At 34.5% G+C, this 25,629-nt stretch overlaps 2 protein-coding genes and 1 non-coding gene across 4 annotated transcripts; 2 read left to right on the forward strand and 1 right to left on the reverse strand.

Annotated features, from left to right (window-relative positions):
* The first annotated feature begins 5,367 nt into the window (after positions 1 to 5,367).
* Positions 5,368 to 13,597, forward strand: LOC145121165 (putative serine/threonine-protein kinase PBL19). 2 transcript variants are annotated; one of them, XM_079056951.1, is made up of 4 exons: positions 5,368 to 5,896; positions 6,225 to 6,491; positions 6,586 to 6,705; positions 13,052 to 13,597. In XM_079056951.1, the coding sequence occupies exons 1-4, from the start codon at positions 5,549 to 5,551 to the stop codon at positions 13,433 to 13,435; spliced, it is 1,119 nt and encodes a 372-aa protein (XP_078913077.1). In that variant the 5' UTR covers positions 5,368 to 5,548; the 3' UTR covers positions 13,436 to 13,597. The 2 variants fall into 2 exon arrangements, with proteins under 2 accessions (XP_078913077.1, XP_078913078.1); XM_079056952.1 differs by having other exon boundaries at positions 5,368 to 5,653.
* A 5,621-nt stretch (positions 13,598 to 19,218) lies between these two features.
* On the reverse strand, positions 19,219 to 19,325 carry LOC145123012 (small nucleolar RNA R71). The gene has a single exon (XR_013714893.1). It is a non-coding gene; the product is annotated as a small nucleolar RNA R71 (small nucleolar RNA).
* Positions 19,326 to 22,051: 2,726 nt separating this feature from the next.
* On the forward strand, positions 22,052 to 24,107 carry LOC145122309 (uncharacterized). The gene is made up of 2 exons (XM_079057930.1): positions 22,052 to 22,949; positions 23,560 to 24,107. The coding sequence occupies exons 1-2, from the start codon at positions 22,052 to 22,054 to the stop codon at positions 24,105 to 24,107; spliced, it is 1,446 nt and encodes a 481-aa protein (XP_078914056.1).
* The last annotated feature ends 1,522 nt before the right edge of the window (positions 24,108 to 25,629 follow it).

The raw sequence follows: 25,629 nt of genomic DNA on the forward strand, positions 1-25,629 counted from the left end.
AAATAATAATAATAATATACGTTAATTTGTTTTAAAATCAACCTTTTTGTTTGTTATAGCAATGTATCTTTTTGTCTGTTATGGTAAATGTTTCAAATGCTTGTAGTTTAATTTTTGAGAATTTTGCTAATCCATTTTATGGAGCTTATTTTGAGTTAGGTGTCTAAAAAATATTTAAGGATTTTTTCCTTTTCAATAATGAAAATTTTAACTAATTGAATCCATGAATTTGTTTATTGGTACAAGAAGGGTATTAATGGAATTCATGAATTTTCTCATCATTTTCTAAAAATATTGTATTTTTATTTTTTTTTCTTATCAGGGATTCTGAATCAGAAGGAAAGTTATGTAAATGTAGGCTTGTGTTTTAAAATCGGTTCTGTAGCTTGGTCAGCTTACTCCGCTACAGCTTTTATAAGTCTTTTTTTGTAGTGTGTGTGTGTTTATTAAACTTGATCAGCTTACCATGTTACACTACTTGGTCAGTTTACTAACCTTTCTGAGGTATTTAAGTGTCTTTTTCCAGTGTATGTTGTGTGAGTGCTATGCCATTGAGTGACTAAATCTAAAAGACAAGGTATTTTTTGTTTGTGAATTATACCAACAATGTTGGTGCTCAATTTGTAACAAAATCCATGTCAATTGAAATGTAAAATTAGGGATTTGACCACGGAAGTGCATCTCCTTTGAAAAAGATTGGTTATGTTGTTCGTCAATAGGAATGAAACCCATTATACATATCAGAACACGGGTCGTTTGTTCAACGCCAAATTACATATCAAGCTAAGAAAGCAATGGATCTTTTTCATTCAAGGTCGAAATAGTCCAAGTAAGTGTCTTGGCAATCTTTGTTTAGTATAACTGACTTCAGAGAAAGATAGGTGACAAATCCTTTGTTTGTGTGTGTGTGTGTTACTTTCTTTGAGAAAATGATGCCACACGAAGGGAAGGAAAATATAGTTTTTTTTTCTTTTGTGAAAAAATTGACTCTCAGTTAAATTGTTATTTCTGCTTTGAGTGAAAAAAAAACAATTATATATAGTGATATTTATGGTTAGATGCAAGTAATAGTAATAAGAATGTTTAATTATATAAATACTTATTGATTTGAAGCTTTATTGTGGATATACTTACAAAATAATTTTATTTCTTGATTTTACCTTTTTTACATGTTTAAAAGGGATGTGTGGGTTGTAATTGTGTGTGTGTTTGTATTATAAAATAAACTAAAGTAGGATGTATGTTGATTTAAAAAATTTTTAAATTAATAAAAGTTAGATGCCATTATTGATACAAAACTTAGTATATTGTTATGCTTATGTTGCTCTGTGTGGTGGTGTTAGTGGCTAATATTGGCTATGTATGTTTCTTTTTTCCTGAAAAAGTGTCCAATGTGTAGTAACAAAACTTGAAGGGGAAATTTTTACAACAATGAAGACCACCAATAAATGGTTTAAGGTATAAATAGACGCAAATTAGTAGAAGAGCACCAAATTTTTATCGTTATTTTAGTTAAAGGCATGGGTGCATAACACATCACTTCTTTTGTAGAAATTTATCTTAGTACTTTGTTTTTGTTCCAGTATTGCTGGTATTGTTGATTGCTGAGATCATGTTGTTGCCACTAAATTTAAAGTTGTCATTTACCCAATTCACATTTTTAGACGAAATAGTTATTTAAACTATACATTTGAAAATACATAGCTAGAAAAGTTATTTCTATAATAAATGTTAAACTATACTTAACCGCAAACTCCAGCTAAAACAAGTAAAGTCTAACGACCAAACAATATAAGCTTTTTGTAATTTATTTGGTCATAAATGTTGGGTTTAAGATTTTCATAGGAATACGTAGGGTTGAGCATTTGGCCCGGGGAACCGGCTGGAACCGGTACCGGAATCGCAACCAGATAGAACCGATCAGGTCGGGAATGGAACCGGTAGAACCGGCAAAAACCGGAACCGTATGTTGCTATTTCTCGAGGACCGGTTCCAACATTGAAGACACTGCAAGAACTGGTAGGAATCGGAACCGGTAGAACCGACGTTCCAGTTCGGTTTCTATTTTCCACAAAGTTCGGTTCCCGGTCCGGTTCCGTTTCTCATCCCTAGGAATACAACGTAAATAAAAATAAATGACATTGCGTCTATTTAGGTATGACTTTCAACCAAACTCCATTTAGATTAGAATTTGAAGTTTTTAAAAATTATAACATAATCAAACCATGAAATTAATCGGGTAACAATCCAAGAACATGTGTTGAAAGAGTTAGACCATTAACGTTGAAGATGCACAAAAATCTTCAAGCAATAGACATTTTTATGAAATCACCAACAATAAAGAACAAAATATGCTTTGTTTTTTAAATGCCCAAATTATGTTATAGGTTTTTAGCATCGTATGTTCGTATTTATAATTTAAGTGGTATAACTTTATTAGATGTTGATTTTTTTATAAAAATGAACCGTAATGGTTTAATTTGACATAATTTCCATCAACATAGACATATTTTATCAAGATAAAATAAATTTATTAAATTACATACCAAAATTTTTTATCAAATCCAAAAGATATAAACCTATATTTTTCAAACTTCAACTTTAAACCAAACCAAACAAACTAAAAGTAAATTACGCTAAACTTTATTCGGTTAGGTTTCTATTAATATTTTAAAAGTAATACATGATGTAACCGAATCGAACAAAAATCTATAACCAATTAAATAGACTAGCTAAAAACAAAAGGTTATTTGAAATTATGTTATTCAGAATTTTGATATTTAACAATTATCGAATGAAGAGTAATTTTTAATTAGCTTTACACATAAGAGTAAAATGGTTATTCAATTCCAACAAAAAAAAAGTTGTTCACAGTATATGCCAAATAAAACTACTCTCGAAAGAAAACTATTTATCAAAGTGGAACTATTTGTAACCTAAATAAATGTATTTCTATTTTGAACCCGAAAGAGTGTGTAAAAAGAAAAACTATTTGCCGTTTGAAACTATTTGATGAATAAAACTAATTGGCACCGCTGCATCGCGCGGGTATTCCACTAGTTACCGTTAATATATAAATAAGAAAACGTGTCGGATTTAAAACTTTAATGAAAACCTTTGAAATTCTTTTACAGCCGAGGATCTCGGAACAATTAGATTCCGAGATAAGATGTTATAAGATACTTCGGAAATTAAGAATTGAACACATCATTAGTACATAGTATAGACTTCAAGATGACACAGTCTCAAACTGAATATCAGAGGTAAAAATGTATGAAAATCTTAGAGGACCAGTTTCAAAAGATTTAGATTCCGAGAATTGAAGGATCAGAGCTCAGATGAAGATAAGAGATAAACTCACATTATTGTTTCAGATTTAGGGTAATTTGTGCGTTGGTCCCTAACTTATTTTTTTAACTCGGAAGGTCCCTACTGTTTGTTTTTGTTACGTGCTTGATCACTGTCTTACCTAAAAAGACTATTTTGACCTTGATTTTTTAATTTATTTAAATAAACACGCCCCCAATCCCACCAATCACCTTACCTTACCTACCCCACCATTTTTCCCTATTTAAATAATAGTTTTTTAGGTAAGAATGGGACCAAACGCGAAAAAAAAAAAACAAACAGTAGGGACCAAGCGTGTAACAAAAACAAATAGTAGGGATCATTCATGTAATTTACTATTTTATATATATATATATATATATATATATATATATATATATATATATATATATATATATATATATATATATAGGTTTAGGTTCTATGGAAAACAAAAAACCCTAAAAATAATTAAAATGTATAAAAAAATATTTAGAGATCACAAAACTTTTTTTTGAATTTTTTTATCAAAAAATCGCAACTTTTAGGTCAAAATCGCTGAAAATTTTTTTTTTCTCAAAAAAAAAAATTGATTTTTTATTTTTTTTTCAGCGAAATTGTAAAAAATGCTGCGATTTTTTGATAAAAAAATTCAAAAAAAAGTTTTGTGATGTCTTGGTTTTTTTTTATGCATTTTTATAATTTTTAGGGTTTTTTTAGAGGTTTTTGTTTTCCAAATAACTCTTCCCTATATATATAAAAATGCATAAAAAAAACTAAGACATCACAAAACTTTTTTTTGCATTTTTTCATCAAAAAATCGCAGTATTTTTTACAATTTCGCTGAAAAAAAATAAAAAATCAATTTTTTTTTTTCAAAAAAAAAAAAAAATTTCAAAATTTTTTTTCAACGATTTTGACCTAAATGTTGCGATTTTTTGATAAAAAAATTCAAAAAAAAGTTTTGTGATCTCTAAGTATTTTTTTTATGCATTTTAATTATTTTTAGGGTTTTTTGTAGGGTTTTTTGTTTTCCATAGAACTTAAACCTATATATATATATATATATATATATATATATATATATATATATATATATATATATATATATATATATATATATATATATATATATATAAACGACCTCCCAAATTTCCTCAACTCTTTCTTGATTTTCTTCTCCTTACTTTCACATGCATGTGAGATCTGTTTTCTGTTCTTAAATTGGAGAAGATCGCAATTACCTTGTCATGATTTTTGGAATTGGTGGTCCGGAATTAAGGTAAACTCTCATTGCTTTATTGATATTTTTCAGTTTGCTTGCAACTTCATATTTTTATCTAGCTTTATTTTGCATAGATCAAACCAGTCTCCGAAAAATTACTTCACTAATTTGCGAGTTTTCTTTTCGCAAATCTAGTGGTCATTTTAATTATGATATAATTTTAAAACAAGGGCATTATACGATCACTTTCCATTTTTGGCGGGCTTTAAAAATGGAGAAAAGGAAGGTCCCGGGCCCACCAAGGGCATACTTGCAAAAAATCATTCTACCACCAATGGAGAGATGCCTAGCCTTCCAAAGGGAAAGCTTGGACTCGAATTATAAGCTTCCAACTATTAATACGTGACATTTTGTCTCCAACCGGGATGCCAAGGTAGGAGAAAGGGAGTGAACCAACCTTACAAGAAATACGAGTAGCCATATTAGTGATCTATTTGCTTCAAAAGTAACCTATGAGTTATAAGAAAAATCATACCTTGTATTTTAGGGGGTTGAAATCGTAACTATCTTTATCTTTTTTATTCTTTAGATTTAGATATGTGTTTGTAAACAGTTATTTCACAATTTATCTTATTAAATTACGTTTAAAATATTTGGTTATTAATTAAAATGGTTTATAAAATAGCAGTTGGGAGGAACATTTGTAAGCAAGACATCTTACGCTGTTACCAGAAATGGGTAGTTTGGCATCCTCGGTAGCTTCCTTTGAATTGCTTTGAACTAATTGTTTATAAAATTCCATTTGAAGGTTTGAAAGCAAAATCATTCCACTCCCGTTCGCATCATCATACACCTCTTTGCCTCTTTGTTCTTGCTCAAGAATCAAGATACAAAAAAGCCACCCACCTGGGTCTGTTGCTAATTAATCTCTCTGATATCCCCTAATTTCATCCCAGTTTTCTCACTTCACCGTTTAGGGTTCTTGGCTTCTTCCCAATGATGAAATGTTTCAGTATTTTCAGTTCCAGAACCAAAAGAGAAGGGAAATCTTCACCGGAGCTCCAGGAGCAAAACCCATCAACGAAACCACCGACAAGATTAGTAAGTTCCACTGGATCAATCACTTCACCACTATTGTACAAAGAAGAAGGAGATGTTTTGAGGAAGTTCTCGTTTTCAGAGCTCAAAAATGCTACTAATAATTTTAACAGATCGCAATGGATAAAAAATGGTCAATTCGGAAATGTGTATAAAGGGTTAATTAAACCTGTTAAACCTGCTGGTGATCAAGGTGCACATCTCGTGTTGGTGGCCATCACGAAACTTTACAATCATTCCATGCAGGTCTTCCATTAAAATTCTCAAAAATATTTTCTCTAATAATTCTCCGTTTTATTTGTTTAATCTTTTTGATAAGTTAGGGATGTGGAATCCATTGTTTAGTTATAAATTTTAGCTGTATTACATCTTATCGGTCAATTCTTAACATCATGAATTTAGAGCCCATATATATACTGGCTTCTAGTTCTTAACTTCAAGATTTATAACACTTGCTTAAACTTTGTAGTTAGATCAAGATCAGAGTGTTAGGAACAAAAACAAAAACAAAGATATTTTATTGGAGTACAAATCCAACATTTTATGTAAAAAAGTATTGTTTTGTGATGTGCAGGAGCATAAAGAATGGCTATCAGGAGTTGAGTTTCTTGGTGTTGTGGAACACCCTAACCTTGTAAAGATATTGGGATACTGTTTAGTAGACGATGAAAAAGAGAGACAAAGTCAAAGATTACTAGTTTACGAGTATATGCCAAACAAAAGCTTAGACTATCATCTCTTTAACACAACATTGCCACCAATTCCATGGATGAAAAGGCTACAAATCCTCCTTGGTGCAGCCCAGGGTCTCGCTTATCTTCATCAGGGTTTAGAGACCCAGGTATATATGTTTTACAAAATGTTTTCCTAATTGTTCAAAGTAACTATTTTATGACATATTAATTAAACTATAAACTAATGTTTTTGTGATTAAGGTGCTATTTGGTGACTTCAACTCGGGGGATGTGTTGTTGGATGAGAATTTCAACCCAAAACTTTCAGAGTTTGGGCTTGAGAGAGGACAAGTACGCAACCTGTCATACGTACGTACAGTGGTGAGTATTTCAAATCATTTGTCTAACATATGGCTAAATGACTCTATTCAAACCCTTAGGTAGTATTTGTTAATATGGAATCAGAAAAGAAATGCAATGATCATTTTCATTTTTGTTTTACCAATGGATCTAACATGTTCCATTTTGTTGATTTCATTAATGAGGTAGTGGGTGTTTATTTTTTTTATACACTTTTTGTTATTTTCACTTAATTAAAAATTTATTTTTTAAAATCTACTACAAAGAGTTATTTTTAATTTTATTTAGGTTTAAACTAAATTTGGTTATATTTATTTTCAGTTTTGTAAATATAAAGTTCTATAATTATAATTATAGTTAAATAATATAGCCTCAAACTGATCTTATTCGAGGAATCAGAGGAAAAATGGAAAGGTTCATTCCATTTCAATGAATATATAAAAACGTTTTATTTTGTGTAGTAGAATGTAACAAACCAATGGATCATTCGTGCAGTTCATGCATTCCTTTTGATAGTTTTTATTTCCATCATGGAATAGATTGAAAATAATAATAATAGTATAACACACAATTTTAGTCATGACACAAATATTTGTAGGGCCGGTCCAAGTCGATTTGGGCCGAGGGCAAAAATAAAAAATGGGGCCCTTCAAAATTAATAACTGCAATATATATATATATATATATATATATATATATATATATATATATATATATATATATATGATCAAATAAGAACACCTAAAAGGTTGAGATCGCGAGAACAGTTCTGGACCAATCAATATATAAGGGCATATTAGTAACTGTATATTTTAATTAAATTAAAATTAAATGAAATTCAATCAAATTCCCTTAAATTTAGGATCGGTTACCAAAAAACAAAGAAATATTCAATTTTTTATTTTTTTATTAATTGAATATAAAAAACGTTTTTAGTCAAATTTATTTAAAATCTTAAAAAAATCATTTTATTCTCCTATTTCACGTTTTTGTTTTTCAAAAAAATGAATAGAATCCAATTTCAAATCAATACACTTGTATTCACAAACGAAATGTTTCTTCAAAAAACCAAATACTACTCCAATCACAAATGAATACACATCAAATTACAAATAATTCAATGCCTTCTTCATCAATTGAAATGAATACACTACTATTCATAAATAAATACAATCATTTATACATTAAGACACTTCTATTCACAAATGAATACACTGTTATTCATAAATTAATACACATTCTATCATAAAATGCATACCTCTAATCATAATTAAATACATTCATTCACATGAATACACTAAAATTCATAAATACGTACAACCATTCACACATGAATACATTGCTATTCATAAATAAATACACTGCTATTCATAAATAAATACACATTCTATCATAAACAAGTACAATACCCTTATTTAACAGAACATGCCAAAACCTTCATAAATATGAATTTGAAACCTTTCATCAAACAATCCCTTCACATCTTCAGAAAAACATTTCTCTCTTTCTTCCTTATAAACCTCGCCATCTTTTGAAATTAAAGGAAGCCTCAGTCTCAAAGCAACTTGAAATGTATTCCGATTGAAGGAAGAACAATTTCATTTTCCTGTGTCATTTAAGATGGATGTCCGATTGCAATCTTAAGAGAAAGGTGGAATGATTTCATCTTCGGAAATGATGAATCTGAGTTCTGGAAACAATAATGTGGGTGTGAGATTATAACTTAAGAACTTTAGATTATTTGACAATAAAATAAGTGAACAAAAGGTTATTACAACCTTTATTTAATTGTCTTTCAGAAGTACAGGATGTCCAAATTCATCCATGAATCATCCAAAGGCAGGTTTAATTGGTTAAACCACTCCAGCCATCAAACTAAACCAAACGACCAACAATTGATGCTACAATTGAAATGAAATAAGCGAACAAAAGAAGGAAGGATTTCACCTGTCTTCAGCAATGATGAACCTGAGTCCCAAATCTGGAAACAATAGCTAGTTCGAAAGAGAAAGGCGGAATGATTTCATCTTCTTGTGTGTTTCAAGACGGATATCCGATTGCGATCTGAACCAGGTACACACCTCCCTCTCGGTTTTCCATGAATCGATTGGAGGTCCGATTGAGATCGAATTACAGGAGGCCGATTGGAAATCTACTTGCAGGTCTGATTAGGGCTACGAAAATCGAAGGTGCGGTGGAGGTAGGCTAAGAGATGAATATATCTTGAACATTGATGGGTTTCTTATCTTGAATCGAAGATGATGATGGAGGTTGATGGTTAAACCCGATGCTAGCGATGGTGGTGGATCAATGATGTAGGGCTGTGCAAAATTGGTGGCGTAGGGATGAGATGATGAAGATGAACAGATGGAGACGGTGGAGGCGTACCTAGGTTTACAGAGAGATGAAGAGAGAGATGGGAAATGGAAGGAAATAGGTGAGTGATTGAGGAATTATAGGAATTAACTAACGGTGGTATAGGTCCAATTACTATAATGCCCTTATCACCATTTAAAGTTACACTTTAATACCTATAACTTTTAGAATTTTACATAAATTGCTCGTTTGATAATAGCCTTAGATTTAGTTATTTAAATGGGTCAGATGTGTTCTCGCGTTCTCAACCTTTTAGGTGTTCTCATTTGATCCTACTCCTATATATATATATATATATATATATATATATATATATATATATATATATATATATGGGGATAGGGAATATACATTACAGCCCCACCTAAGCTTAGGTACTAAACCTCTAAAATATGTTGTTTTAACATGCTAAATATGCCCGGTTTGGTTGCACTTGGTAAATATATCATCTTCCATAACATTTCTTTCTTTCATTATCGTTTTATCATCTCTGTTTTCTTTCTTCAATTATCGTTTATTACTTCACCCAAGTGAACATTACTAAACCCTAAACCTACACCCTAAACCCTAAATTTAAACCCTAAACCCTAAACCTAAACCCTAAACCCTAAATCTAAACCCTAAACCCTAAACCTTAAACCCTAAACCCTAACCCTAAACCCTAAACCGTAAATCTAAACCCTAAACCCTAAACCCTAAACCTAAACCCTAAACCCTAAACCCTATTGTGTCGATCTTGAATTTACATCTTGAAGTATTAATCGTGAATCCATTTACCGTAATCTTTATATAGTAAAACAATGTATTTTCAAGAGGTTTAGTACCTAAGTTTAGGTGGGGCTGTAATGTATATTCCATTTTCCCTATATATATATATATATATATATATATATATATATATATATATATATATATCATGGTTGCAAAAATCGGGATTAATCGGTGATTAATCGTGGATTAATCGTTTGACGTTCTCCAACCGTCGAGAATTAGGGCATTAATCGGAAATTTAGGATTAATCGGGTTTGGCGGGATTAATCGTCCTTGGCGGGATTAATCGGTCAACAAAAGTCAAAAAAGTCGAAAAAAGTCAAAAAATGTCAAAAAAAAATTTAAAAATTTTAAACAAATTTAAAAAAATTTTAAAAAAATTCAAAAAACCAACTTTTTTTTTACTCCAAAATTTTCAAATTTTCAAAATTTCGAATATTATACCAAAATGTTCATATTTTCGTATTTCCAAATTACAATTTTTCTTATTTTCTAATTTTGAAGTACTTGTTTTTCTTAAGATATATTAACATTTAATATATATATATATATATATATATATATATATATTGAAAAAAAATGGAATGTGTTTAAAGGATGTCAGTTAAAAAAACAATAACAAAAAAAATTAAATAACCGAACAACCGAACGATTTTGAAAAACCGCCGGATTGGTGTTTGCAAAAAAAAAAAAAAAAAATCTAATGTTGGTGAAAACTGTAAAATAAAAATTAAACTTAAAAATGTCCCCTCTAAAAAATATGTTATTATGATTTTTATTAACAAATCTACAATAATTACTTAGTATACATTAAAAGACGGTGCTAGATATATATATATATATATATATATATATATATATATATATATATATATATATATATATATATATATATATATATAATTGGCAATAAAAACATCAATATTTTAAATGAAATGAATGTTAGGATGGTGTGTTAAAAAATAAAAAGAGTCAATATACTTTTTATAATTTGGATGATTTGTGAATAACAAAGAAGAATATATGGACCATTTTTGTATTTTGAATTCAAATTCAATAAAGCTGCGTAGGATTAAAATATAAGTTAGTAGGGTAAATTATATCAATCGCCCTCGTGTAGGTGTCAGAAAGCACGTTTGGTACCTATTTTTAAAAATTAACTCGGACATTCCCTATGTATGTTTTTTCTTGCACGCTTAGTTCCTCCACGCATAAAAAGACTATTTTGCCCTTATTTATTTATTTTTTTGACTTATTTTTCTTTTATTTGTTATTTATTAATTATTTATGGATTTGTTTATAACTAATCTATTATTTTTTATTAATTATAATTTTTAGAAAAGGAAACACCCCCTTAAATTAACTCTAACCCCTTTAGCCATCAACCATCGACAACTACACCACTACCAATCAACTCCAGCCACCATCCACCTCTAGCCACCATCCACCTCTGGCCACCATCCATCAACACTGAAAACCATCAGAAACTACGACTTATCTTCATCTCTTTTTATCTCTCTCTCTCTCTCTCACACATACCTCTCTCTCTCTCTCTCACACACACATACCTCTCTCTCTCTCTCTCACACACATACCCCCTCTTTAAAATCTGGTACCTTATGAACCACTGGAAATGACTATCCACCGCCACTTAACCAAACCAAACCCAAAACATAGGCGATATTCGAAACCCTAGGCGGCGGAGTTACAGAATCCTCAGATCGGAACCCTAAGACGATGAAGATGACGACGTTCCAACACTGAGATGATGAAGATTCGAAACAACTCACCTCTACGACAAAAATAGTGCAAATCGTCCACCAGATCAATAAGCTTTGATGAACTACCACCCTCGTCTCCCGATTTGTGAGTCCATCGACAATGTTTTCAGGAGAACAAGTAGTAGCGACGAAAGTGTAGATCTGAGATGTTGTAGATCTGAAATGACGGAGGTTTTCACGAAGATGAAGGCGATGGCGATAAAGATGACGATGGTTAAGATCTGACGAAGAGGTCACCTTCTCCGGTGAGGTAGCAGTCACGACCACGTGACAGTTCCAAAGAAGGTGAGGCATTTATAAATAGTGAAGTTTTTGATGGCGATGGAGATGGAGATTTAGGTGGTTTTTTAGGGTTTTAGACAAAGATATGAGATGGCAGTAGGTGACGGCGGTACACCGGAGGAAGTGGAGATGTTTCCGGTGGTTGTTTAGATATATGGTGGTGGTGGTGAACGTTTCCGATGATGCTATATAGAGTTTGAGAGAGAAAAACATAAATTAGATTAACAATCTTTAAAAGGTGGGGTAGGTGGGGCCACATTTATTTTTTTAATTAATAATAATAATAATAATAACATTAAATTAATAGGAAAAGAAATACACAAAGGGAATTATGGTCATTTTATATCTGTCATGGACTACATACGCAACAAAAACGCATATCAGGGACGAAGCATGCAAGTTTTAAGCAAACAAGGGACGGTCCGAGTTAATTTTTAAAAATAGGGACTAAACGTGCTTTCTGGCACCTACACGAGGGACGATTGGTGTAATTTACCCAAGTTAGTAATACTGGTTTACTTATAATCAGAATGTAACAAAAGAAAAGGAGCCATAACGAAGCGATCTAATAACAAGATTCGAACCTGAGTCAAACAAGTCAAACAAGAATGTATATCGGCTACATACAATAACTCAGACCAACTCAGCTACTACAAGCTTTGTTTTTCTTTTAACAAAAGTTATATATATATATATATATATATATATATATATATATATATATATATTATCAAACATAATTAATTTTGGGGCCCCAAACCGTAACAAGGCCCGGGGCCGTCGGCTAGGTTGCCCACCCTATTGGGCCGGGCCTAAATATTTGTAAGAATGTCTTGTATTTCATTATATTAAGTTTTATTTCTTAAAACAACTAGAATTTTTTTATTATAATGTTAACTGAGCTTTATTTAGTTCTTCTAATGTTGATGTTTGATTTTTATGATTTTATATATACACAATTATAATTAAATAATATATAGATTAATGTTAAAGTATATATTCTATTTACATATAATATAAAAAGATCAAATGAAAATTATTCCATCCGTTCTAACCAGCCAATCATGATTATGAAATATAGTGACTTATTAATTCTATAACCATATCGTTTTAGTTCATCCAACTTTATGCTTATGCTAACTTGCTTTGGTTTCCAGTCCTTTTATGCTTCCCCGGAATATGTGCACTGTGGTCATCTAAAGTCAAATAGCGATTCATGGAGTTTTGGAATTGTACTTTATGAGATTTTATCGGGCAGAAGGGTTATTGACAGAAACCTTCCACACTCTCAACAAATGCTTACCAAATGGGTGAAACAGTTCCCAGCCGATAGCAAGATATTCTGTATGATGATGGATCCACGTCTAGATAATCAATATTCTCTTAGTGGGGCCCGAAAAGTTGCAAAATTGGCTGACAGTTGCATGCGAAATAATCCGGAAGATCGACCAACGATGAGTGAGATAGTTGATGTGTTACAAGAGTCAATTAGAGACTCGGAAGATGAAAGCCAGAATCCGTTACCAGAGTCGTCTACATGAATATCCTAAGATGGCGTTTTGTTTGTCGGATCTTGGCGGAATTGGATTCAGTTCCATCGAATTCCTAGGTTTGGTTTCTAAAAGTGTAGGAAAATAAATTCCATTAAAATGCATATATAAAATACCTCAGCCGGTTGATTCTCATAAAAAACTAATGTCGATTGCTCCTTTAATTTGCTGCATAGCTTTCACTTGCTGTTTATATCAATTCGTGATGTTAATTTTATAACTTTTATTATAATTCTGTAGATTGTACCATGCATATTTAATATTGTATGGCAGATAATTTAATGAGATGGAAGCTATAACGACTGATAATTACCAAAGGGCATTTGGCTTAGCGGTAAATAGTGACTTTCTCAGATGAGACGTCATGGGTTCAAGTTTCTTAGGAGACATATGTGGTATTGTGGTATTTAGGAGAAGGTTAACTAATTTGAAAAAAAAAAGAGTGACAATTCAAAAATCATCACATTTATTTGAAAGCCTATAAGTGCTTGTAACTAGATTTATAAAAGTTTACATGCAGGCGTAATTGTTATTCCATGCATAAAATGATCAACTCGTTCCACACTCTTGTTCATGTTACAGATTTATGCTCATGAAGATTTGTATTTCAACTTTTTGTTTCTATATATTTTTAAACAAGAAAATGTCAGAAGAAGTAGAATCCTGAGTAAAGGGGGTCATTATTCCAATCTAGATTGGTTCTTTTGGGGTTCCTCTCCTTCATCGATATTTAACAAGTAACTATTGAGATGGCCCGTGCATGGCGACGGGTCTATTAATCTTATATTTTCGACATTATGTATGTAATGGTCTCTTACATAACGTCTCTTTCTATAATTTTTGTGAAATATGGGAACCATGTTTGTAAATTTCATATTAGGCATGGACCATTTATGTACTTTCTGAAACACACCATCAGTTAGAGTAAATTACTGAAATTGTCCCTGTGGTTTGGTCAAAATTTCCCGTTTGGTCCCTAACCTTTTTTTGCACCGGTACCATTCTTGTGGTTTCATTTTTTTTTTTTGCGTTTTTCGTCCATGAAAGGACTAATTTCCCCTTTATATTTTCTTTTTTATATTTTTATATTTTTTCTTTATTATTAAATAATGTAAATTATTAATTGAATTGGAAATAGATCCATCCAAAACCTTACACGGCTACACCCCTCGCTCCTCGTATCCTTCTCTCTCAATTCAATGCATCTGCCACCGAAGAAACTCTAATGCCGCTTCTAAACCCTTCCACAGGAAACTTCATCGGAGAAACAATAAACCATCATCACCAACACCATCGAAGAAACACTGTTGCTTCCTGAAACCAGACCGTCGACTCTCTTATCTCGTTGTTTTAAATCGCCATCGTCCCTCTCTTATCTCGCCGGAAACATCACCACCCCTGAAAACCACAACTCTCCCTCTGTTACCTGAAAATCGCTACTGAAGTCCCATAGAACCAACAGATCAACAAAATAGAACATCATATCGACCAAAGAGACAGAGAGATAGGAAAAGGATCAGATGGTTTATCACCTGGAAATCGCCATTAAAACACTTAAAAATCATATAGTTAACTGAAAATTGTCACTGAAACCTCTAAAACCACAATTGATTCATTGTTCTTGGATTCCAGATGCTGAGTTCTAGATCGATTTCAAGTTATTTTGGTTTCGAATGGTTTGATTTTGAGCTATGGATTTTAGGTTTTTTTTATAAAGATGCATCAGTGGTTTGAAATGTTTTTTTTTTTGGTGTAATGGCAGTAGTGGAGGTGGTAACGACTTATGTAACAATTTCAACGGTTAAGTTGATTTGGTTTTTGGATTTTTCTTGTCATCTTTCCATTGAGGGTTGAAATGTGTTGGGTGATAGTGTAGTAGGGTTGCAATGGTGGTTTGAGATATATGTGTGGTGGTGGTAAAGAGGATGGTTATCATGGTATAAGTTGATGACATGAAATGGGTAGGGAAAGGGTGGGCCCATATGGTTACTTTTTTTTTTCTAAAACTGATAAATAAAAAAAAGAAATTAGAATATATATATATATATATATATATATATATATATATATATATATATATATATATATATATATATAAAACATCCCAAAAATTAAGACCAAAAATTTGTGTTTTTAAATTAATATAACTATAATCCAAACATCATCATAAAATTAAGATAGAACAAAGTGTGTCAAATACATCATGAAACATCAGAGTAATCATAAAATGCGGAACGAGGTGGTGTGCACACTGCAATCATCCCAGACTCTTCGCTTTTGAACCAGAAGTATCTGAAAGATAAACTGAAAACCGTAAGCACAAAGCTTAGTGAGTTCCCTAAAATACCACATACCATACATAATAATCATATAATGGGCCCCGCCCGGTATACATAAAAACATATAAACACATAAACACATAACACATGCAATAATCACAAAGATACATAGCATACAAAATGGTCATCGGGCCCCGCCCGGTATACATATAAACATATATCACATGTGAGAGTCACGCAGACATCTAGAATCCTAAACATAACAAATCATGGGCCGACATTAGTGCCTTCGACCCGCTAAACATAGTGAGGAAACTCACCTCAGCTGTAGAATCACATAGAAAAAATCTCAGACATTTGGTCCGGAAAATCTCCGTGCTGACATCATCTAATATATATCCAGTTAACAATTGGATCTCAACCCATAATCAAGAATCTAAGTTACTGACCCAATGCTTAGGGTAAAAGACCCTTTTACGCTCCTCCTCACTTGGTCCAAATCTAAGGCCCATTCCACTGACATAAAAAGCCCACTAGCGACCCATCTTCCTAAATGGGCCTGAAACCAATCATGGGCCTAATCCTAAAAAGGCCTAATTCCCTGAATGACACACAAGGCTCCAAATGGGCCCAAACACGATAAGGTCCAAAGTCAGAAACTAGTGGCCCAATAAGGCCCAAAAGCTCAAAACAGCGCCTCACGCCGTGACCAATCCTTGGTCACGTCGTGAGACATGTCTAATCCAAATCCGTGCCTCACTCCTAACTCAGATGACTCAGTGAGGACGGTGACCCATCCTCACGTCGTGAGACCTTATTTCTCACATTGTAAGAACGGTCTGAAGCCAAAACCACTATTTCAACGATCTCAAACCATTCAGCGCTTAACCTCACCCCTTCCAGAAGCTAAAGGGGACCCTAATGGTCCATAAAAATGCTTGCTTTATTGACATTCATGCACCATGCATGTTCCTTCACCATTTATGGTGAAAAGGTGCAAATATAGCCTCAAGTTCTCATGCAAACTCTAATACTACACCAAAACCTAGATCTGAAGGATATAAGACTCAATATGCCATTTAAATCCATAAAGTTGCTAACTTTATGGATTTACTCCAATCTAACTGATATGTGCATATTTATACACATAATTATACATCATAACTTAATATTTTAATTACTTTTATGCCCTTATTAGAACAAAATATATTTAATTTGTTATGAATTGTGTTATAGGGATAAAGGACATGCTTGGGGAAAAAAGGAAGCTGGAAGTTGGACCTGGGAGTTGGGAATTTCAATCAAAGCTTTAAAATGAAGAAAAAATACCCAACACGTCGTGGTGGATTTCCCACGGCGTGGTGAAGTGAAGAATCCTGATTTTCTTCGAATACTTGTAGAACACGGGATAAACACGAAGACCATGATGTGGTGGCCTTACCACGTTCTGGTGATCTGAATTCGGGAAAACTATAAAAAGGTCTCATTCTCCTCCGAATTGGAACCTTTGGCTCTGGAAGTAATCATCACTTTTGAAGGCAAAACACCTGTTCTTAGGCTTGGAAGCAAGGAATTCGATCATACCATTGGAAGGAGGAGCATTAAGGCAACAAATTTCTACACTTCGATTTTTCATTAGATTTTGCCATGTCAATTACTTTGAATTTCAATTTTATGCTCTTGTTTGCTGAAATCATGAGCTAAATTCTCATGACTTTCGTTTAGCCTAGGATGGATTGATTATTTATGGTTGAATTTATGGATTGGATTTAGCTATTTGGTTATTTATTGATTTTGCTTATTAAAGAACCTCAAGTACTTTTGATAACTATTTTCTCTACTTATTGTTGAATTTGATTAAGTTAGTATAACTATCTTCTTAGTTAAATTTGAATCTTATGATCTTGTGAATTGTAAAATTGTAGGACTAGAGTTTTGAACAAAACTTAGGGTTAAGTAGAAAAGTGGGTAAAAAGGTATAGGAGCTAATATATGACGACAAATCATATATTGAATTGAATCAATAAACTAAATTGATCAATCGATTATAAGTCTAATCAATTCGAACTAAACACTAGTAAACTTGTAAGTTTGTCCGCTTGATCACCGAATAAATAAGTTAGTTTGCTAAAGGATTAAATTAGTGAATATTAATTTGGTCATCTTAGGAATCGGTAACCAAAGAAACTAAAATCCATTGCACTTCCATAAATCAACCGTAATATCAAGTAAATCCGAAGTTAAACGAAAGTCTCTCACTCGCCTTGGTTAATTTAACTTTGCTCTCTTGCCTTAGTTTAGTGTTAGCTTAATTAATTGATAATTAGTTAGTTTGGTAATTTAAGTATCTAGTCATGCAAAACTAGGAAAACAAAACCTTTTCTAATTTCATTAGTAAGTAGTTAATAGTAGAATAAAGTTTTCCAAAACACCGTTCCTTGAGTTCGACACTTGTTCTTACCATAGCTATACTATTACACGGTTAGGTACACTGCCTAGTGTGTTTAATAGTCTAGTGAAAGAAACATTAGTTTTATTAAATTGAAATTTGAACAAATAAATATACACATTAAATACACATTAAGTTTTTGGCGCCGTTGCCGGGGAACGGTGCAGTTTTAGTTACTTTATAATATGCTATTTTATTAGGATTATTTACTATTTAGTTACTTTCGCTTTTATTTAGTTTTTATTTCTTTTTTACTCACCACGACGTGGTAATTTTTACCACGCCGTGGCATCGTAACAGCAAAACTTTATTTTTCGTTTTTGTTCTTTTTACGTGTTTCTTTTGTTATTTGCAGTTCGTTTATGACCCGTGGATCAAAGTCATCTTTGATTCCGCCACTTGAAGACCCGGAATCCGTTTTTCGCAAAAACAAAGACAAAACTGTAGGAGAATCCGATACACCAAAGAAGTCACCTTTTAAGAATCTCAAGTCGGTTTTTAGCAAGAAGAAGGGAAAAGTGGGAGAATCCAGCAAAACACTAAAGGACGAAGATACAAAGAGCAATCCAACGAAGGAAGACACCGTGTACGAAACAGAAAAGGAAGGAAGCGAAACCGAATCTGAAACAGAAAGCGAGCTAAACAAAGAACCTGACAACACTATGGTGAACATTGCCGACCTCTCGATGGAGGCGTACAAAAAGAGAGTTCGAGACGACACCAGACCGGGGCTTGTGCAACCCACCATACCCGCCACTGCCACATTTGAACTTAAGGGGCACATCCTTACTGCACTAAAGGAGATTCCTTTAACCGGAAAGGATCACGAAGATGCTTATAAGCATCTCGATGAAGTGAACGACATCGCCGACTACTTTAACATTCCAAATGTTCCAAGAGAAACGGTGTTGTTAAGGATGCTCCATGTCACTTTCAAGGGAGCCGCGAAGGATTGGCTGAACGCACTTCTACCAAGCGCGATAACGACGTGGGCAAGGATGCGTGAATCATTTTTGGAAAAATTTTGCCCACCATCCAAGGTGGCTAAGCTCAAAAAGGCCATTGCCAATTTTGAACAACAGATGGGGCAGTCGTTGTATGAAGCATGGGAGCGCTATAAGGGTCTACTTAGGAATTGCCCCCAAAATGACCTCAATGTGCAATAAGAACTGTCGATCTTTTATGATGGGGTAAACGTCACCACTAGACAACTCCTTGACTCTCAAGTCCCTTTAACTAAGAAAAATCCAGCGGAAATTAAGGAGCTCATTGAAGAATTCTCTAAACATTATAGAGAGTACCATAATCCGAGGAATGATGTAACAAGGGGATCTGCTAATGCTGCTTCGGAAGATATGTCGGCAGTATTAGCAATGTTGCAAAACATGCATAGAAGAATGACTAAAATGGATCAAACAACCCATGCTATTCGGGTTGGGTGTGAAAATCGTAATGGGCCACATTTGACTAGAGATTGTGACCTTGATGAAAATGGAAACCGAAAGGTTCAAGCTTTCTACTCAAGCGGTGATCGTTTTGATGAAGACTGGAGAACGCCTAAGAAAAAGTGGTTACCCTATGATGAGTATAGAAATGCCAAAGAAGAAAAGTTTGAACAAAAAGGGAGAGGGAACTGAAGCAGCAATTAAAGAACAACAAATAATGATGGAAGAGCAACAAGTAATGATGAAGGAACAACAAGAGATGATGAAAAACCAGCAAGCACTATTTACAAATCAACAAGCTTCAATCCTCAACATAGAACAACAACTCGGGTAACTAGCTAAGCAATTCAATGAAAGGCCTATGGGAGGACTTCCAAGAAACACTGAACAAAACCCAAGAGGAGCTCACATTCAAGCCATTGCCACTAGAAGCGGGAAAATTATCACTCATTTAATGCCCATAGACAGAAACAACTCGGACGGGGAGAAGGAAGTTCAAGAAGAAAGTCAAGGACAAGGATCTGAACAATCACCACGACGTGGTACAAAACCACGACGTGTCAAGAAGGTTAAAAGAAAATTAATGAACCCGTAAAGCGTTACCGTCCACCATTGCCATTCCCAAGTAGAGCAATTCAAGAGAAGCATGCTGAAGATTATCGAAGGTTTTTAGACCACACAAAGTCTCCTGAAATAAATATTCCATTCCTTGAGGCCTTAGTTGAAATGCCAAAATATGCAAAGTTCTAAGGACCTTTTAACAATCCGAAAGAAAATGGAGGGACTATCGAAGGTGGTATTAAATGAAACTTGTTCCGCTACAATGCTAAACATGTTACCGAAAAAGATGGGTGATCCGGGAAGCATAACCTTACCATGCCAATTCGGGAATCTAGCAACTAGTCATGCTCTAGCCGATTCGGGAGCTAGTGTTAATTTGATGCCCTATTCATTTTTTCAAGAAGCTTGATCTCCGCGAACAAAGACCGATCCGCATGCTCATACATTTAGCTAACAAGACCATGACTTTCCCAAGGGGTATATGTAAAGACTTGCTCGTAAAAGTGGACAAGTTTGTTTTCCTGCGGATTTCATCGTATTCGATATGGAGGAAGACGAACAAGTCCCAATAATCCTTGGAAGGCCCTTCTTGAGCACCGCCCGAGCCTTGGTTGATATTAGAGAGTCCAAACTCACTCTCCGAGTAGGAGAAGAAGCGGTCACTTTTGGGGTTAATCGGGTAATTCAATATTCAAGAGCAAGTGATGATACGGCTTTTTCTGTCGATATACTTAATGAACTATTCGAAAAGGAGCTAGGAGGGTGGAAGGAAAAAGAAACCGAGGGATTTATGGTTCTTGAAGAAGGTGATTTTGATGCCGAACTAGATCTGCAAGAATTAGAGAAGCTATTGGAAGAGAGTGAATATAATGAAGTAATGAAAGAGGTAGAAGAAGCACCACAGCGTGGTGATAGCAACACGGCGTGGTCAACAATTTTTCCACGATCTGACAATAAAAATTGTGACACCAAGACATGGCAAGAAGCCCACGTCATGGTGACTGACAAAAAGCCAAAAGTTGAGCTTAAAGCCTTACCCGAGCACCTGGAGTACACATTCTTGGAATAAGGGCAACAAAAACCAGTAGTTATAGCATCCGATCTAGCTAAACATGAAAAAGAAAGCCTCGTGGAAGTGCTAAAGAAAAGACAAGGTGCCATAGCATGGAAGATAACTGACATCAAGGGGATTAGTCTAGCCTATTGTTCTCATAAGATCAACCTAGAAGAATGAGCTAAGCCCATAGATCAACGCCAAAGAAGACTTGACCCAAATATGCAAGAAGTAGTAAAAAAGGAGGTGGTTAAACTTTTAGATGCTGGTATCATTTACTCAATCTCCGATAGTCCATGGGTAAGTCCGGTACACGTGGTACCAAAGAAGGGAGGAATGATCGTGGTTACCAATGAAGATAACGAGTTAATCCCAACAAGAACAGTGACCAGGTGGCGCGTTTGCATCGACTATCGGAAGCTTAATGATGCTAAATGCAAGGATCACTTTCCGCTACCATTTATCGATCAAATGCTTGAAAGACTATTCACACATCTTTACTATTGTTTCCTTGATGGTTTCTCGGGTTACTTCCAAATCCCAATTGACCCTCAAGACCAAGAAAAGACCACTTTTACTTGCCCAAGTGGGACATTTGCATATAGACGCATGCCTTTTGGGTTATGCAATGCACCGACTACATTCCGAAGGTACATGATGGCTATCTTCCACGACATGATTAAGAAATTTATGGAGGTTTTCATGGATGACTTCTCGGTATTTGGGTCCTCTTTTGAAGATTGTTTATCTAAATTAGACCTAATGCTAGCAAGATGTGAGAAGACCACCCTAGTTCTAAATTGAGAGAAGTGCCACTTCATGGTAAAGGAAGGGATTGTGTTAGGACACAAAGTCTCAAGGTCGGGGATAGAGGTGGATAGAGCCAAAGTTGACACGATAGCTAAATTACCACCCCCGGCGAATGTAAAAGGGGTAAGGAGCTTTCTGGGCCATGCAGGATTTTACCGCCGTTTCATTAAAGACTTTTCGAAGATCACGAGGCTGTTAACTCAACTTCTTTTAAAGGATGCCCCATTTGACTTTTCTAAGGAATGTCATGAAGCATTTCAATTGTTAAAGGAAAAGTTGACTACCCCTATTATAATAGCCCCAAATTGGAGTCTTCCTTTTGAGCTTATGTGTGATGCTAGTGATTATGCGGTGGGAGCAGTTTTAGGACAAAGAATTCACAAACATTTTCAACCTATCTACTATGCAAGAAAAACGTTAAACCCAACTCAAGAAAACTACACTACCACTGAGAAGGAGCTGCTCGCGGTGGTTTATGCTTTTGATAAATTCTGCCCATATCTAGTTTTGTCAAAGACAATTGTATTTACCGACCATTCTGCCCTTAAGTATCTCTTTGCTAAACAAGATGCTAAACCAAGACTAATACGTTGGGTATTACTTTTACAAGAATTTGACATTGAGATTAGAGACAAAAAGGGAATGGAAAACGTAGCAGCGGATCACCTATCACGACTAGAGAACCCGCACTTGGAAGAATTAGAAGAAAACAAGATTGGAGATGATTTTCTCGAAGAATATCTTATGGTTATAGCAGGAGAAATACCTTGGTATGCAGACATCGCCAACTACTTAGCAAGTGAATACATTCCAAATGATTTAACAAGACAACAAAAGAAGAAATTCTTTTCTGAGATCAAATATTACTTTTGGGATGAACCATTCCTCTTTCGAAGCTGCGCAGACGGTATGATAAGAAGATGTGTATTCGGGAAGGAGAGTCGAGAAATCTTGAAACATTGCCAGAGCGGGCCCACCGGAGGACATCATGGAACACAATATACGGCTAAAATGATTTTTGATATGGGTTTTTATTGGCCTACAATTTTTAAATATGCCACTCAATATGTTAAGGAGTGCGATTCATGCCAAAGGTCGGGAAATATTTCATCCCGAAACGAGATACCCCAAAATAGCATTTAAGTTTGTGAGATATTTGATATATGGGGGATTGACTTTATGGGACCGTTACCAATGTCCAAAGGAAATAAATATATAGTGGTGGAGGTAGATTATGTATCTAAATGGGCGGAAGCACAAGCATTACCTTCTAATGATGCTCGTGTGGTGGTGCGTTTCCTTAAGAAGTTGTTTTCAAGATTTGGTGTTCCTAAGGCTCTAATAAGTGATCAAGGCACCCACTTTGCAAATGATCAATTGGCTAAGGTGTTACAAAAATATGGTGTACACCATAGATTTTCAACATCATACCATCCACAAACAAGTGGGCAAACCGAAGTTACAAATCGGGCATTAAAACGAATATTGGAGCGATCGGTTGGAAGTAATAAAAAAAGAGTGGTCGGATAAGCTTGATGATGCACTTTGGGCATTTCGAACGGCTTTTAAAACACCTATTGTTACTACACCATATAGGTTGGTCTATGGAAAGAATTGTCACTTGCCGGTTGAAATCGAGCATAAAGCATTTTGGGCTTTGAAGATATGTAATTTTGAACTAACCGAACTTCGTGCCAACCGATTGATGAAAATGAATGCCCTTGAGGAACTTATAAATGAAGCATACACTAGTTCATTAATATATAAGGACAAGACAAAGAAATGGCGTGACATGAGACTAAAAGGTCATAAGGATTTTCATGAAGGACAAAAGGTGCTACTCTTCAATTCAAGGTTAAAGCTTTTCCCGAGAAAACTACAAACAAGGTGGGACGGGCCATTCGTTGTTAAACAAGTTTTCCCACATGGAGCTATTGAGTTGTTATCAAGAGACGGAACCCCTCTCAAAGTTAATGGGCATAGAGTGAAACATTATGAAGAAGGAATGGCAAATGAAGAAAAAGAGGGGGAAATCGTCAAATTCACACGAGCTGAAACAACTTGAAGCGGGAAGGAGTCCGACTTATGACTCCCCAAAAAGAAGCGCTTGCAGGAGGTAACCTGTGGTTTTGAGTTTGCATTTTTCTTTCCTTTTTCTTTTATTTCATTTTCTTTTATTTATTTTTGCTTAATGCTTTACTCTCTCATTCTTAAAAATTTCTATGGAATTCAATGTGGGGAATGGAATAAAAAGAGTGTGGGGTGGATGATTTTTATAAGATCTTGACCAATTTGGAAGTTTTTCTAAAAAAAAAAAAACATCACCACGAGGTGGTGAATTGATAGAACCCGTAAAACGTTATCTTTGGGCGATACCACGACGTGGTGTCAGTTTAACTGCAGCCAAATTAGGGTTTTTAAACCCCAGTCAAAACACATGTTTACTTTTACTCCGCCTCTCTCTCAACGTGTTCCCTCTCCCACGAAAAACATCCCTTTCTTCTACTCGATTTCTTGCGTTTTTCAACCAAAAGGTATGATTTTTGTGTGATTTCCTTACTCTTAATCACTTCGTATGCTAGTATAGGGTATACATTTGCTATTTGAACATTTTTAGGCCCGAAATTAAGAACTTAGGGTTCCGATTTTTGCAAAAACCGGACCCGATTAATGATGTTTTTCATTTGATTTTGTTACTTTCCTACTTGAATTCATGCATAGAACAAACCCTGAAGTTGTATTGAGTTGGTATGGTGTTGAATATGGTCTGATTAAACCACTTCACTCGACAGTATGTCGACCACGACGACTCATCGTGGTGAAGTTTTTTTAAGCCCAATCCTGTTTTGTTCTGATTCATTGCATATACATGGTTTCCTCTTGTGTTCTTTTTGGTTATTTTGTAGAAATGGCTAGCAGTGCATGACGCCAACAACTCGGGAGTCGCCCCGAGTTTCCGTGGTATTCTTTTCCTAGGACTGTTGGGCCCGAGATTTACGCAAGATAGAATGCAAAACTTAACTGGATGAAGCAGCGAAAAGTCCATGTTCCTACACTTGTAGATTGGCACTGGATAGGACAAACCGGGTTAATGGAGGGACTTGAGCCATACTTGGATAAAGCATTCAATAGCATTCATGGGCAATTTGTTTGTATGGGGTGGAGACGGCTATTTGAAATTCAGGAAGTCGTGTACAAGGAGTTAGTAGTCGAGTTTCTGGCCACGATTTCTTTTGCACGGAAGGATGGTATTTTTGTTGAATACAACCTTTCTTTTTGCCTTGGTGGAGAAAGGTGTACCTTATGCCTTGCTGATTTTGCGCTAAGGACGCAGATTTATCTTCCATCTGAGGTCCTTTCCGAAGTCTATCAACAATATATTGCTAGATGTATTCAGATTACCAAGGGGTTCAAAGTAGAAACACATTAAAATGAAATAGCAAATGGTTCTTATGATAAGGGGACTGCGCAAGAAAGTGACATTCGCTCCCTATTCATCGTCTGTTTCATCACCTCATCACAAACACCATTAATCCGAGATAGGAGGGGGACAAGTGTCCGACTATAGACGTCATTTTCTTATGGGC

Source organism: Lactuca virosa, chromosome 6 (assembly GCF_052849685.1).
Source record: "Lactuca virosa cultivar CGN04683 chromosome 6, Lactuca_virosa_CGN04683_v6, whole genome shotgun sequence".
Classification (NCBI taxonomy): Eukaryota; Viridiplantae; Streptophyta; class Magnoliopsida; order Asterales; family Asteraceae; genus Lactuca; species Lactuca virosa.